The 16,440-nt window shown below is 41.0% G+C and overlaps 1 protein-coding gene across 3 annotated transcripts in view; it reads right to left on the reverse strand.

Annotated features, from left to right (window-relative positions):
* The window catches only part of FNIP1 (folliculin interacting protein 1), a 166,854-nt gene extending 153,420 nt beyond the window's left edge, over positions 1-13,434 (reverse strand). For 2 of the 3 annotated variants that reach the window (XM_012002448.1, XM_012002447.1), the window contains exon 1: positions 13,158-13,434. In XM_012002448.1, coding sequence (XP_011857838.1) covers positions 13,158-13,249 — 92 coding nt within the window. In that variant the 5' untranslated portion in view covers positions 13,250-13,434. The remainder of the gene's footprint in view (positions 1-13,157) is intronic. The other variant, XM_012002449.1, reaches the window with a different exon arrangement.
* Positions 13,435-16,440: the final 3,006 nt, after the last annotated feature.

Here is a 16,440-nt window from a genome sequence, read left to right on the forward strand (position 1 = left end):
AGGAGGAAGAAGGGAGGAGGAAGAAGAAGAAAGAAGGAAGAAGAAAGAAGAAAGAAGAAGAAGAAACAAAAAGGAAGAAGAAGGAGGGAGGAGGGAGGAAGGAGAAGGAGGAAGAAGAAAAGAAGGAGGAAGGAGGAGGAGGAAGGAGGAAGAGGAAGGAGGGAGGAGGAAGGAGGAGGAAGAAGGGAGGAGAAGGAAGAAGAAAAGAAGAAGAAAGAGGAAGGAGGAAGGAGGAGGAGAAAGGAGGGAGGAGGAAGGAGGGAGGAGGAAGAAGGGAGGAGGAAGAAGAAGAAAGAAGGAAGAAGAAAGAAGAAGAAGAAGAAGAAACAAAAAGGAAGACGGAGGAGGGAGGAAGGAGGAGGAGGAAGAAAAGAAGAAGGAGGAAGGAGGAGGAGGAAGGAGGAAGAGGAAGGAGGGAGGAGGAAGGAGGGAGGAGGAAGGAGGGAGGAGGAAGAAGGGAGGAGGAAGAAGAAGAAGAAAGAAGAAAGAAGAAGAAGAAGAAGGAGGAGAAGGAGAAGGAGAAAGAAGGAGAAGAAGGAGAAGAAGGAGAAGAAGGAGAAGAAGAAGAAGAAGGAGGAGGAGGAGGAGGAGGAGGAGGAGGAGGAGGAGGAGCAGCAGCAGCAGCAGCAGCAGCAACAACAAAAGGGCAAAGTAATTCCTAAGACAAAGACAAAGGAAGCCTCCTGACAACACTACGGAGCATACCTACAGGGCCAGCAGTCCAGACTGGAGCCAGAGAAAGCTGGAAGGTTCCAAAAAAGGACATATCCAGGAGGAAACAATATGAACTGATCAATTATTTGTCAGATAATTTACTAAGAGATAAATTCTTTTTAGAGGTTTTATGGAGTTGTTGAAGGATATAGAAATACTAACGATTTCAAACAAAACAAAACATACAAAAATTCAGCAATTACCTTCAAGAAAAAGGAAAGAAAACATAAAATACATTTAGCTCATCAGTGAACAGACATTTACAATACAACAATATAGTTAATTTTGATCATTTAATCAAAAATTCTAATATCGAAAGAATGAAGAAGGGTATATATGTATGTATGTGTTAAAGACCTAAATCTTTAATTATCAGGAAATAATGAATAAATCAATAATAAACTATATATTCAATTTGTTTGAAACTATAAAAGAAGGCCGGGTGCACTGGCTCACACCTGTAATTTCAGCACTTTGGGAGGCCAAGATGGGAGGACTGTTTGAGCCCAGGAGTTCAAGAGCAGCCTGGGCAACAAAGTAAGACTCCCATCTTTACAAAAAATAAAAATTAGCTGGGCATGGTAGCTCTTGCCTGTGGTCTCAGCTACTTGGGAGGCTGGAATGCGAAGATCACTTGAGCCCAAAAGATCGAAGCTGCACTGAGCCATGACTACGCCACTGCACTCCAGCCTGGGTGACAAAGTGAGACTCTCTCTCAAAAAAATAATAATAATAATTAAAATATTAAAGTAAATACTCAAAAAAAACAGCAAAGTAACTGAAAAAGCAATTTGCCTCTAAGATAAGGACTGGGTTTGAGGCACAGTGGGACAAGGAACTACTATCATAAGTAAATTTCTGCTATAATGCTGTTGGGCAGGGCAAAATTCAACACATAATATTTTGAGTCAGATTTTAACAAGTAGGCTGGGCATGGTGGCTCACACCGGTAATCCCAACACGCTGGTAGGTTGAGGCAGGTGGACTGCTTGAGGTCAGGAGTTCCAAGACCAGCCTGCCCAACATGGTGAAACTCCATCACTACTAAAAATACAAAAATTGGCCGGGTGTGGTGGCAGGCACCTATAATCCCAAGCTACTCAGGAGGCTGAGGCAGGAGAATCACTTGAACCTGGGAGGTAAGGTTGCAGTGAGCCAAGATTGCGACACTGCACTCCAGCGTGGGCAACAGAGACTCTGTATCAAAAACAAAAAAAAATTAACAAGTAATGAGCTTCGCCATCTAGCCAGTCAGGAGTTCCATGACTGGAACTGATAGTGTCACAGCTGGTACGTTAACATGGGGCTTTACTATGTAATCTTTAAAAAATGTTCAGGCATTTCATTAATAAAAATTTAAAATATCAGTCGGTTGCAGTGGCATACACTTGTAGTCCCAGCTACTTCGGAGGCTGAGACAAGAAGATCGCTTGAGCCAGGGGTTCAAGCCCAGCCTGGGCAACAAACTGAGATCCTGTTTCTTCAAAAAGATTTATTTTTTAATATTTAAATTATTCACAAATAATGTCTATTATTTACAAATATGCAGTTTGTATTTTATATTCTAAAGTAACTAGAAATTAATCAAAATTAATACAAAATCCATATTTATGGGAGTCATAACCAATTCCAAAATTTATTCTGGAAACTTACTCTGGAAAATGAGGCCACCCTTGCAATGTTTAAAAAAATCAAAATAAATAAAATCTTCCTTTAAATTGACAAACAATGATGTCAAAGAAAAATCTGCTTAAATCGCTCATTGAATGAATAACTTTAGGCAAGCAACTCAAAACAGAAGCATCTTTGTTAAATGAATTAGAACTTTTTCAGTTCAGTGACTATTTTTATTCATTTGTTCATTCATCAAATATTTATTGAATGCATTCTTTGAGTTGGACACCAGAAGTACAGCACTAAGTTAGACAAAGGCTGTGCCCTTACAGAACTTACAATCTAGTGAAGTATTAATATAGATACATAAAAATGCAATTAAAACACAAGCAAATATCTGCCACAATGAAGAAATACAGGAAAAACGTGGGTTCTATTGGACCTGTAAAATACGTCACATCCAAAGTATTCCAAGTAGTTTGCAAACACAAGAAACAGATTATTCTCAAGAAACATCAAATGGTCCTACTTAGAGCCCACAACTAGAGGACAAACTAAAATGAAGACTGGAAAGGAGAAACTGGGGGATTAGAGTGCTGTAGTTTGAATGTGTCCCCCAAAGTTCACATGTCAGAAACTGAATCCTCAATGCAACAATTCTGAGAGGTGAGACTATTAAGAGGTATTAGGTCATGAGGGCTCTGCCCTCAGGAAGGAATTAAGATCATTATCTCGAAAGTAGGTTTGTTATAAAAGTGAGTTCAGCCCCCTCTTGCTCTCTCCTGCACTCTCTTGCCCATGTAATGCCTTTTTCCACGGGATGATGCAGTAAGACAGTCCTCACCAACAGCCAGCAAGCACCATGCTCTCAGACTTTCTAGCCTCCAGAACTATGAGCCTAATAAATTTCTTTTCTTTATACATTACTCAGTCTGTGGTATTCTGTTATAACAGCACATACTGAACTAAAGCAGGGGATGTGGGAAGAAATTCTAACATCTGAGTACCTACTATGCCATTTAATCCTCAAAACAACTATCAGAAGGTAGGTATAATAAATACTGGGACTATCTCTTCAGTATCTACTTCCCCCTCTTCAACCAGCATTTTGTGGGAGACTGACCTCACTACTAGCTCCAGATGTACTACCACAATCAGAGCAACTCCACTCCCCTTGCCACAGTAACCAAAATAGGCAGTCTATGCCTAAGCCAATCAGGTCATGATGACCATGAATAAGTTCAATGGTGATATAAACAGCACCTAGTTTAGGACTTTTGCCGAAAATCTTGGAGTACAGAGTCTTGTCTCCTAGGTAGAGTGGTATGAGATAACAGAGCAAGAAGCACTGCTTCTAATATTACCTCATGACAAAAGAGAATGAAGCCTGAGGACTCAGCAATTAAGTGTGAGAACTCCAGTTTGAAAACCAAGTGGTCTGATTTCAGAATTAAGTGATGCAAGCATACACACAGACACCCCGCAGTACAGGGGCATGGATCTGAACTCATCAAGTCGATCACACCAGCTACAACTCTATAAAAGGCTGATAAGCCAAACTGAGGACTTTGAACTTTGTTAAGAACAAAGTCTCTAGAACTTAAACATCTGAGTTCAAATCTTAATTTCGTCACTTAGTAGTCATGTGACATGGGGCAAGCTACTTAATTTCTCTGTGCCTGTTTCCTCATCAATGAAACAGGGATAATCAGACCTCTTTATAAAGCTATTGTGAGATTTAAATGAGTTAATAGGTGTAAAGCACATAAAACAGTGTGCAGCGCAGATCAATCTATTTAAGCAATGAGGAGTCAAGATTTCTGAGTGTTTTGATTAGAATTATGACCTAGGAAAATCAATTCAGAAGAACAGTGTGGGGCCAGGTGCAGCAGCTCACACCTATAATCCCAACACTTTGAGAGGCCAAGGTGGGACCACTGCTTGAGGTGAAGAGTTTGAGGCTGCAGTGAGCTAGGATTGCGTCACTGAACTCCAACTCAAGACTGGGTGACACAGTGAGACCCTATCTCCCTGCTGAGAAAAGAAGCAGTATGTTGTGGAGGGGAAAAGTGGGAAAGTAATAGCAAAGTTTTAAGAAAGGCATCAATGGTTTGTATAAGGTGATGACAGTGGAAAATAAAATCGAACTGAAGCTACTGAAGAATCTGAATCAACAGGACTTAACAAATGAGCAAATGTGGCAATCAAAGACTAGGAGGAATAAACAATGATCTCTGATTTTCAACTTGGTAGACTAAGAATGGTGGTCCCAGAAACAGAAACAAAATCCGGAGAGGGTAGATTAGGACTCCTTTAAAATAAAAGAGGTTATCTTATGTTTTACATGGGAAGTTATTTTAAGCAAGTTTAAAATCAATAGGATTTAACATAATTATTACGTTAGTAAGAAGTGAGATCCAAGGCTGGGTGCAGTAGTTCACGCCTGTAATCCCAGCACTTTGGGAGCCCAAGAAGGGCGGAGTACCTGAGGTCAGGAGTTCGAGACCAGACTAGCCAACATGGTGAAACTCCCATCTCTACTAAAAATAAAAAAATTAAAATAAATAAATAAATAAATACAAATACAAATACAAAAATTTTCGGGTGTGGTGGCACGTGCCTGTAATCCCAGCTACTTGGGAGGCTGAGGTACAAGAATTGCTTGAACCCGGGAGGCAGAGGTTGCAGTAAGCCGGGATTGTGCTACTGCACCTAGATGACACTCTGTCTCAAAAAAAAAAAAAAAAGAAAGTATCCAAGTTTCATAAATGACACTTTAAAGCTGTATTTTTCTCTTTTTTTCAATAAACCTAGTTTAAAAAACAAATCTAATTCCACTACTTAGGGATGAAAAAGCAGATCAAATTAACAACCAAAATTATAGTATTTGCACTTCTTACTGTGAAATTAAACTACCATAATCCAGCAATCTGTCTACTGAATATGTATCCAAAAGAAAGAAAATTAGTATGTCGAAAAAAATATCTGCACACTCATATTTACTGCAGCAGTATTTACACTAGCCAAGATATGCAATCAACCTAAGTGTCCATCAACAGATCAACGGATAAAGAAAATGTCGTATATATACATAATGGAATATTATTCAGCCATTAAAAAGAATAAAATTCTGTTATCTGAGGCAATACGGATGAGCCCGGAGGACATGGTGCTAAATGAAATTAGTCAGGCACAGAAAGACAAATACCACATGTCCTCACTCACATGTAGAAACTAAAAAAGTTGATCTCATAGAAGTAGAGTAGAATAGTGGTTACAAGAGGCTCGGAAGTGTATCCAATCAATTAAAAATACATATATTTAAAATAAACTAAGTAAAATAAAAATTCTTTTGGTTATGACAAATTTTTTTAAATCCCATTTAAAAAACAAAACTTCTGAAAAATGATTCTTAAAATTGTTAGTAATATTATGAAGCTAGCTTTTAAGAACTTCAGAAGCTCAAAATGTGACATAAAATCAGAACGCTGAAAGTGAAAAAATAACTCAGCACTACAGATTATTTCTCCTATAGAAATAATAAATAGAAAGTTAAGTAGTGGGGCCATTTCCTCACATTTACTCCACATCTATCTCACTTTTCCCCCCAAACATTTATCCTCCCTACCAAAAAATCATCAAGGTCACCAATTACCTCCATCTTGACAAATGGACACTTTTCTGTTTCTCATCTCACAAGACCTGTCAGCAACCAGTATACAAACAATTTATCACTCAATCATTTTTTAAACACTTCCTCGTCTTGGCTTCCCTAACACCACAGATCCCTGGCTTTTCCCTATCTATCTTCTTTGTATATCTTCCTCTCTCAGATCTGTGTATTTTCACACATCCTCAGGGCAAAGCCCTCAGTCCTTTCCCCTTCTCTATCTATACCCTTTTCCTAGATGATCTCATCCATTCTGTAGTTTTAATACTAACCATACACACAAACTCGTATCTCCAATCCCAATCTCTACTGTGAACTCCAGATTGACTTTATTTAACTGTCATCTCTACGTGTCGTATCTCAATTGCAATTAAAACTAGACCAAATATCCAAAACAGAACTTTTGACCCTCTCCCTCTGCCCTTAAAATTGTTACTTCATTTATTCATTCTACAAATATTTCCTCAGCATACACTCAGGCACTGTGTTGTCCACTGGCACAACAATGTGAACTTGGGGGAGACAGATTATAATAAAATATTAAAAGAGTTATAATGGATATAAAGTGTGTGTTCCAACAGAAAATGGAGAGAAGGTGGCTATTTTTGATAGCGTGTTTAAGAGCAGCCTCTATACCAGCCTGAGCAATATGGCAAAACCCCATGTCTACAAAAAATACAAAATTAGCCAGGCATGATGGCCCACACCTTGTAGTCCCAGCAGCTACTCGGGAGGTTAAGGTGGGGAGATCACTTAAGCCCAGGAGGTGGAGGTTGCAGTGAGCCAAGATCGCACCTTCCCTCCAGCCTGGGCGACAGAGCAAGAACCTGTCTCAAAGAAAAAAGGCATCTACTTAGTTGTTCCAGTCAAAAACCTAGGCATCTATTCCCCACACACAATCCATTAGGCAAATTTACAGAGTTCTGACTACAAAATAAATCTTGACGCTTAACACTGAAGAGAGGGCTCAAATAAGCAAAGAGAGACGTGGACAATGACAACTGTGACAGATGTCACAGAAGGACATGCAATAAGCTATGAAACAAAGTTACAGTCAGACCTACTCTAGTCTGGAAGAAATCAGAAAAGGCTTCCTGGAGCAAGGAGTAATTAGAATAAGCCCAGATGTTCAATACAAAAAAGCCAAACAAAAAGGTATAAGGGACTATGTCAAGAATAGGGAGCAGTACAGCTTGGCATATCCCAGAATCAAAATAAATCCAAGGTGATAAACTCTTAGAAGGAGGAGTGTAGATTAAGACACAGGCCAGAAGAAAGCAAGAAGTTAACAAAGATTAATGAAGTCATGTCAAAAAGAAACAGAAGTCAACCTAAAAAGGCTTCCATTGGCCAAATATGAGACAATTTGACAGGAGTGGATTAAAACACACTAAAATCCAACAGCTCATGATAATCTTTTAAGATGATAATTACAACAAAAAACCTTCAGTGAACAACTCATTACCAATTACTTTGGAAAATGACAAGGAAATCATCTAACTTTTATGCTCCCTTTTCTGTAGCAAGGAGTAACTAAATAGTTGATAAAAGTTATTCCAGCAAATAAATGCACAAAAAATTAGAGAATCAGGGTATCACCATTTTGCAAAATATACATTTTGCAAAATAACAAAATAATGAATTCAGGCAATCATCAACAAAGAATGCTAAAATCATTAGTTAAAGGGGGTATTATGTAATAGAAGAATAAGGCTGATACCACCTGAAACCACTACAAGTGAGGCAACCAGGTATGTAACTTTGATGAGGAGGAAGTACACAACATCTACAAAATAATTTTATTGAAAAAAAAAAAGGGAACCTAAATATGATAAAATATCTAAATCTAACTTCAAGCTTTCAGGAAAGACAAGAAATAGAGGAATAAGTTATAGCAAACTTACAGCAAACCTGAGCATCAGAATTGCCTCGAGGGGGCTTTCTAAACCACATATTGCTGGGAAACCATACGACTGCAAAAGCCAAACACAGAATGTGGGAAATTTCACATTTAAGTGGGGGAGGGCTGTTATAGAATAAAACTTACTTAAGCTGCCTAACTGCAAATGCAGTAATATATAGACTCTTAAGACTGATTCAAACAAACTTACCATAAAAAGACATATTGAGATAACAGAAAATTGGAATATGGACTAAGAATGGCTTGTATTAAGGAATTTCTGTTAATTCTATTAACAATAATACTATAGTGGCTTTTTAAAAAATGTCATTTGGACAGGAAAAAAAAAGGCTAGCGAATTGGCAAAAGTCACACTATGCAGAATAGGCAAAAGACATTCTTTAATAAGTCTGGGCCCAAACTAAGTGGTTTTTACACAAGACTGATATCATTAACAGTAACAACTACTTCTGGTTCCTGAAAGCCATGTGCTAAGCACCACATTAAGTTCTTTACATCACTTATCTCTGAATCCTTAAAATAAACCTTATGAAGATATTAAATGCTATACATCCTTTTGTCTCATTTTGTCTGCTGTTCATGACCACAATTGGCAGTTTTTTTTTTCTTTTTGAGATGGAGTTTCATTCCTGTTACCCAGGCTGGAGTGCAATGGCGCGATCTCAGCTCACTGCAACCTCCGCCTTCCAGGTTCAAGCAATTCTCCTGCCTCAGCCTCCTGAGTAGCTGGGATTACAGGCGCCCCGCCACCACGCCCAGCTGATTTTTGTATTTTAAGTAGAGACAGGGTTTCACCACATTGGCCAGGCTGGTCTCAAACTCCTGACCTCAGGTGATCCACCCGCCTCGGCCTCCCAAAGTGCTGGGATTACAGGCGTGAGCCACCGCGCCCAGTCACAATGGCACTTTTTAAAATGTATGACATATTGAGGGTAGTTTGGAAAAAGGTGGGATCACAGAAAGACCAATTAAAAGGCTGAGTACATTAAGAATCCCTGATATAAAGAATCAGAATAAATGTTCATATATTTGGAATACAGGATGAGCATTTCTAATCCAAAATCATTTTGATCACTGACAAGACACCACAGTGGAAAACTTCACACCTGACTTCATGTGAGGAGTCAAAATGCAGTCGACACTTTGTGCACAAAATCATTAAAAAGTATCGGATAAATTATGTGCTATGTGTACGAGGTATATATTTAGACTTAGGTCCCACCTCTGAAAAAACACATTTATGTATACACAAGTATTCAAAAATCTGAAAAATTCCACAATCCAAAACACTTCTAGTCCCAGGCATTTCAGGTAAAGGACACTCAACCTGTGTAACAAAAATCCAGGTATTATTTAACCAAACATTAATTATGTCCTACAAACATTTCACTTCAAAACCAACGTTCCTTGCCAAAGTAGTTTTCAGGAATGTTATTTAAAACAATCTTTTTTTTGAGACAGGATTTCACTCTGTCACCCAGACTAGGGTGCAGTGGCGCAATCATGGCTCATCACTGCAGCCTTAACCTCCCAGGATAGGCAACCTCCCACCTTAGCATCCTATGTAGCTAGGACTACAGGCACACGCTGCCACACCTGGCTAATTTTTGGTAATTTTTGTAGGGACAGGGGTTTTGCCATGTTGCCCTGGCTGGTCTTGAACTCCTGGGCTCAAGCACTCCTCCCGCCATGGCCTCCCAAAGTGCTGGAATTACAAGTATAAGCCACAACACCCAGCCCAAAACAATAATTTCTATATGTATTATAGTTATTGGGTTTATATTTCTTACTTCTACTGGAAGAAAATGGAGAAAACATAAAGCAGTATCTTCTCCTAGAAAGTGCCTTTTCCCCCAAATTCTTTAAATGGAGAAAACACATTACTGTCTCAATTCTCTAAATGACTGAAAAAATACCCTCCCCATATTTTTCAAATTCATCTCCAGTTCAAGAATCTTAGATAAGCACATAGAACTCTATATGGTAAGAGACCTTAGAGTGAAGACAAGGGAAGTGGGTATTCCCTGGCCATCTCTTCTAATGGGATAACCATAGAAGACAATACAGAAAGGTTCCTAAAGCTTCTTTATCAGAAGTCTCTCCTATTCTAGAGTCCTACTGTGGCTTACAATTACTGGGCTTTGTATACCGGTTACTCTAGGAACCGCCTCTTAGGAACTGAGCTACGGTTAGTTGCCAATGGCTAACTACACCCAAGCCTGATTTAACAACTTAGGCGTTAGGCTGACTACAACAAAACAAAATACCCAAAAAAGGATTCCAACAAGGAAAGCATGGTATACTAGAATGAAAACTAAATGTTAGTCTACTCAAAAACCTGGGTTACATAAAAAGATGCTGAATATGATCTCTGGAAATGCAAACTAAAACCACAAGATACCACTAGAACGGCTATAATCAAAAGAAAAAAAAAACTATTAAGACGGTAAATTTCAGCCAGGCATGGTGGCCCACGCCTGTAATTACAGCACTTTGGGAGGCCAAGGTGGGAGGATATTTAGGAGGCTACTCAGGAGGCTGAGGTGGGAGGATCACTTGAGCACAGGAGGTCAAGGCTGCAATGAGCCTTAATTGTATCATGGCACTCTAGCCTGAGCAACAAGTGAGACCCTATCTCAAAAAAAAAAAAAAAAAGTAAATTTTATATGGTTTTTTACAATAAAAATTTTTAATTAAAAAATGGTATCAATATTGAAGATATTGTGAAGAAACTGTAATCTTCATGCATTGCTACTGAGAACACAAAATGGTAAAACTATTTTGGAAAAGTTTGACAATTTTTTATGTTAAACACAACACTTAGCATGTGACTCTGCAACTCTATTCCTAGGTATCTACCCAAGAGAAATGAAAATATATGTCCACATAAAGACTTATACACAAACATTAACAGCAGCATTATTTATAATAGCCCAAATCTGGAAAAAAAAAACAAACCAAATGTCCTCCAACTAGTGAGTGAATAAACAAATCATGGTATAGCCATACAATGGAATACCATTCAGTGATAAAATTGAATTAACTAGCTGGGTGTGGTAGCTCATCCCTGTAAGGCCAGAACTCTGGGAGGCCAAGGTGAGAGGATCCCTTGAGCCCAGGAGGTGGACGGTGCTTTAGGCGAGGTCGCGCCACCACACTCCAGCCTGTTGACAGAGACCCTGTCTCAAAAAAAAAAAAAAAAAAAAGAGGGAATTAATAAAAGCAACAAACAAGCCAGACACAAGATTTTGACAGAAAGTATCAGTGACTGCCCTGGGTGAGGAGGGGTTAGGCTGCAACACAGCATGAGGGAACTTTTTGGGTAATGGAAGTGTTCTAAAACTTCATAGGGGTGGTGGGTATACAACTGTATACAATGTATGCTTAAAATGTATTATACTTTATTGTGTATAAATTATAGCTCAATGAAATAGTTTTTTAAAAACCCTGGGTTGATTAGATCTGTAAGTTATTAGCTATGTGACATTAACCAGAATGGTTTTTTTTCCTTCAGATATGCCTATTCTGTTTCATCAGTTTTCATTGCTCACAATCACACGTTTTATTTTTAAAGTGAGCAATTCTATAATGTACTGCAGTTACTGGGCTTACAGATAATTCTTACTTCCACTGGCAGAAATATATACTTATCTGCACTGCTACTTGCTCTATCTCGTAAGATTGTTGTGAAACATCAAATAAGATAACTGATGAGAAAGTTCTTTGGTAACTGTAAAATACTATTACGCAACTATATAGTAGACTTTACATTTTTGAAAAACAGACGTGAAAATGTTTTTTCATATGAGCGACTTGAGACCCTTGTAAACCTAGGTACCCAAAGTCAATCTTTGCCCAGAAATAGAAAGCAGTTGTCTATTCAAATGCCACCTTTGAAATATCCTATCGAAACCTGTTTCCTACTGTCGCTTGAGTTAGTAGATGGCTCAGTGTAGTATTATCTAAGCTGCACTTTCATTTTTCAAAGGAAAAACACTAAAGAAATGTTTAGAGAGAGACAGATGAGCATGACACATTTATTTTTCAGGGGAAAAGAGAGATACGTAGAAAAATGTCTTCAATTCCATATGCATTTACTGAATGTTTCCTGATGAGATCTGCATTAGCAAGAGAGAGTGAATAATTTTAAGAATAGCAAAATTTCTTAAACCAGTGTGGCACAATCATTTCAACTTTGCCTGTTCCAAAATTTGACAGATTCTCTCTTTTTTTGTTGTTTCTACTACTGTTGTACAACTGGGCTCTTTGCTATCCTACCAAGTTTGTGTGGTATTTGACATTTAGCCTAGTTATATTTGCAAGTTTCCACACTGCAATACTTACAAAGGCTGTTTGGACATAATCTCCTCAGGTGCAGTTTAACGACTAAATTTCACCTTGAATTCAGGTTTATATCAAATCTTACAATTCTGAAAAGCTACTCTGCCAGCAACAGGTACTACAACGAAAAATCAACAAAGCCTGTAACACCACAAAATGCTCTGCTAACATTTTCAATTTTTAAGACTCCTTTTCAGTAACAGTTCTAAAGAGGAAGAATCTACGGCCAATTCCAAGGCCAGATTTCATTTAATGTTGTCTTGCTTCAGTAGTAACTCTAAACTCAAGTTTCACATTTCTCCTTCGATAACATTAAGGTCGCTCGGTCCGGTTACCGCACACCTCCAATTTCAGCGTCCAAGAAACCTGAAAGAACGGCACCTTGCCTACTCGCTCCTCCAGCCTTCTCTCAACTCAGAAGCTTGGCCAAACGTGCCGCTCTCTCCACAACGCCAACGGAGCTGGAACGCAGCGCCTGGAGGACAACTGATCACGGGGAGGAGGGGAGAACTTCGCGGCCCGGAGTACGGCGGCTGAGGTCCAATCCAGCCCGCGCCCAACTCTACTCGGTGCCAGGAAGGCGTGTGGACCCGAAGTCTCCGGCCGCGGTGCTAGATCCGGAGGAGCAGAGTCGCGCGTGGCTGGGGTCAGGTAGTAAACAAACCGACGGGAGAAGGGGGAAGGGGCAACGGCGAGGCGGGTGGGGTAAGAGAAGAGGTAGGACCTCGCTCCAACCCTTCAGCGCGAGCCAGCAGCCGGCTCCACCCCACCGAGGACCAGATGCTGGTCTCGGCGCGGCGCTTCCGCTTGGGTCGGAAAACCGAAGGCCCCAACACCCCTGGAGCCCGGAGTCCACAAGGCCATCGGCTCCGCGACCCCCGCCCCACAGCGCCCTACCTGAACCCGCAATCTGGATCCCGGGCGTCGCGGCCGGGCGCGCCCAGCCCGGTCCTCTTGCTGAAGAGCTTCTGGAACAGCGTAGGGGCCATGCTCCCCACGGCCAGGCAGGGGTCGCTCCGCTGGGCGCTTGGTAGGCCCCTGCTCCTAGAGCCGCCCCGCCACCCCCATGGGCGCCTCAGTCATATGACAGAAATTAGTCACTTCAAACGGCCACGGCGCGCGGGGCGGGGCGCGAGGCAAGGCCGGCGCTCATTGGCTGGAGGTGGGCCGCATCACGTGGCGGCGCGCGGAGCAGGGGCAAGGCGGGGGCGTGGGGTGGAGCTACCTCCATTAGGCTCACTGGCGTTTCCCGTCACGTGGCAGCTCACGGGGCGGGGCGTGTGCCGAGAGGACAAGACTGGAAGGTGGCTAGGGATGTGTAGGGGGAGCAGGTTCAGTCTCGATCCTCCTCCGTGAGGCTGTCGGCTACCACCAGAGGCTGCGCCAGGGTGGCGCGGGGACGATGCCAGGAGCCTTGGAGTGCAGAAGCCTTCGACTCCCCGTACCCACAGAGTTGCGTAGGGAACCATGGGCAACCTATTCTCCCTTGTCAGCCCCTCCTTGGCTTCTGCAGCTTCACACCTCCATTCCGCGCCGGGGAGAGTCTGGCGGCCCCTGGAGCACGGAAGGCGCACGAGCGTACCCGTGGGGCCTCGGCCAAGGCTGGACTTTGAGCCCAGGACCCCAGGCCCGCCCTTAGAAGGCCGCTCCGGCCCGCTAGAGGTCTGGGATCTGGACAGCGCGGGGGCTGGCTCACAGGGACTGGTGGAGGAACCTGCCGGGACCCCTGCCACAGCCATGGCTCCCCGCAAAGACGACCTCGGGCAGGGACTGCGGGCAGAGTTTGTACTAGTGCCTCAAACCCTGACATCAGGAATTAGTCTCGTGGAAGAGCTAGCGATTGGAGGCTCAGGAGTTAGGCTGTTTCCTTGGTAACCAACAAAATCAGGTGAAACCAACGAAGTCAGGAAGCCTAAAGACATGTATGTACAGATATCTAAACTTTTACGCTAATTATTTAGATTTTTAATCTATCTTAATGGTTAGGTGTGAAGAAGGGAGGAACTATGGAATTTTAACCAAGTTACAGGGAAGAAACGCTTTCTAAAAGAAGAAAAACGTTGCTCACATGTGACCTCACAGTCTTATTTAACCCATGGAACCAAAATATACCACAGTTTGGAGCAAACTAATCTTATAAATTTTCAGCACCCCCATCCATTCACTCACTCCCCCTCCAGGATGACGAAGCTTGTACAATGGGATGCAATCCTCAGAGAAATTTAGGAAATAACTTGTATATGGTTGGAAGGCTGGATAAAAATACTTTGGGCAGGCGTGGTAGCTCACGTCTGTGATCCCAATACTGCAAGGCAGAGGCAGGCAGATCGCTTGAGCTCAGTAGTTCCAGACCAGCTTGGTCAACAGTAAGACCCTATCTCTACAAAAAAAAATTTTTAATTAGCCAGGTGTGGCCGGGCGCTGTGGCTCACGCCTGTAATCCCAGCACTTTGGGAGGCCATGGCGAGTGGATCACCTGAGGTCAGGAGTTCCCAACCAGCCTGACCAACATGGTGAAACCCCGTCTCCAAAAAATTAGCCAGTATGGTGGCACATGCCTGTAATCCCAACTACTTGGGAGGCTGGGGCAGGAGAATTGCTTGAACCCAGTAGGCGGAGGTTGCAGTGAGCCAAGATCGTGCCATTGCACTCCAACCTGGGCAATAAGAGTGAAACACTGTCTCAAAAAAAATACCAAACAAAAATTAGACAGGTGTGGTCACGGCGCACACCTGTGGTACCAGCTACTCGGGTGGCTAAGGTAGGAGGGTATCTTGAGTGTGGGAAGTCAACGCTGCAGTGAGTGCCACTTGCACTTCAGCCTGGGCAACAGAGGGGGGCCCTATCTCAAAAAACAAAAAAATATTTTTTGAGAATTCATTTAATTAGGTATACAAATCAAATTTTATTTTCTTTAAGTGGCTACCAACTCCCACTGATTTGCAGCTAGAGTTTATGCTCTAAATAAGGGTCTGAAGATATTTAGAAAAGAAAATGTAATAGGCAGAATTTATATCTCTTTGAGAATTTGTCAGCAACCAAAATACTGAGTTTCAATGTTCCAAGACTTTTTTAAAGCACTATTTATTTATGACTAAGATACTGACATATTCATTCCACAATAATTTACGTTCTAGGCAGTGGGGATCTAAAGTAAAAAAGAGCTAGATTTCTAGGTGAGGAGACAGTATTTAAAGTTATTTCAGATAGTGACTACTGTTGTGAAGTTGGTAAGAACTAAGCAGTGAAATGAGGGTGTCAGCAGAGTCTGAGGAGGTAACATTTGAGGTGCTTAGGTTGAAAATAATTCAGTTTCTCTGTATATTACCCAAGGTCCAGAAGCTACTGGGCAATACAGGATCAAAACAGCAGTACTATTTCACCTAGACATTTCAGATAATCCTCTGGCATCAAATGCTGAAAGATTTCTAACAGAGTAAAATAAGCTGTGTATATTTTTCTCACAAAACATTTGAATGTAGAATGAAATTTTTGTATTAAAAAAAAGTCAATGCAGTTTTTAAAAAATAAACAGAAGCGTAGATCCTATCTGTCAATTAATGGTGCAATCATTTGGGGAAGTTTTGTTTTTACACTAGTTAAACTAAATGAGTACAAGTGGAAACAGGCTAAAGTCTGTCTATAAAGGACCAAAGACACTAAGGACTAATGGCTGTCCATGACTGACACAGAAAAGAGTAGTTCCAGGTCCCCTCAGAAGGACCTTTGCAAATACAATAACCTTGTGTGCTTTCATTGTGGGAAAAAATTGCTTCATGGGTAATTATAGATATTAATAGTAAGGGAAAAGAATATAACTCCTTGCATAAGAGACACTTTCAGTATTATCTAACCATGTAATGGTTTTATTTCTATAGTCTTATTTAGTCTTATACTTGAAAGGTACAGAAAAAAATTAGATTTATTTCCAATCATTCATCACATTTCTCCTACATTGCAGTGTAATACTAAAGTCACAGAATCAGAGAGTGCTGAAATGATACAAGTTTGTAATAAAAGAGGACACAACTATACATAATTATTCAGATTAAATTTTAAATATTTCAATTTTAGTATCAGTGAATATTATCTTTTATTTTTCCTTTTACTTAGTACTGCGTCCTATCACAGAGAAGCTGAGGTGTCTTACAGGCAGCCTTTGTAAGTTTAACAAGTCAGC

Source organism: Mandrillus leucophaeus, unplaced genomic scaffold (assembly GCF_000951045.1).
Source record: "Mandrillus leucophaeus isolate KB7577 unplaced genomic scaffold, Mleu.le_1.0 Scaffold688, whole genome shotgun sequence".
NCBI lineage: Eukaryota > Metazoa > Chordata > Mammalia > Primates > Cercopithecidae > Mandrillus > Mandrillus leucophaeus.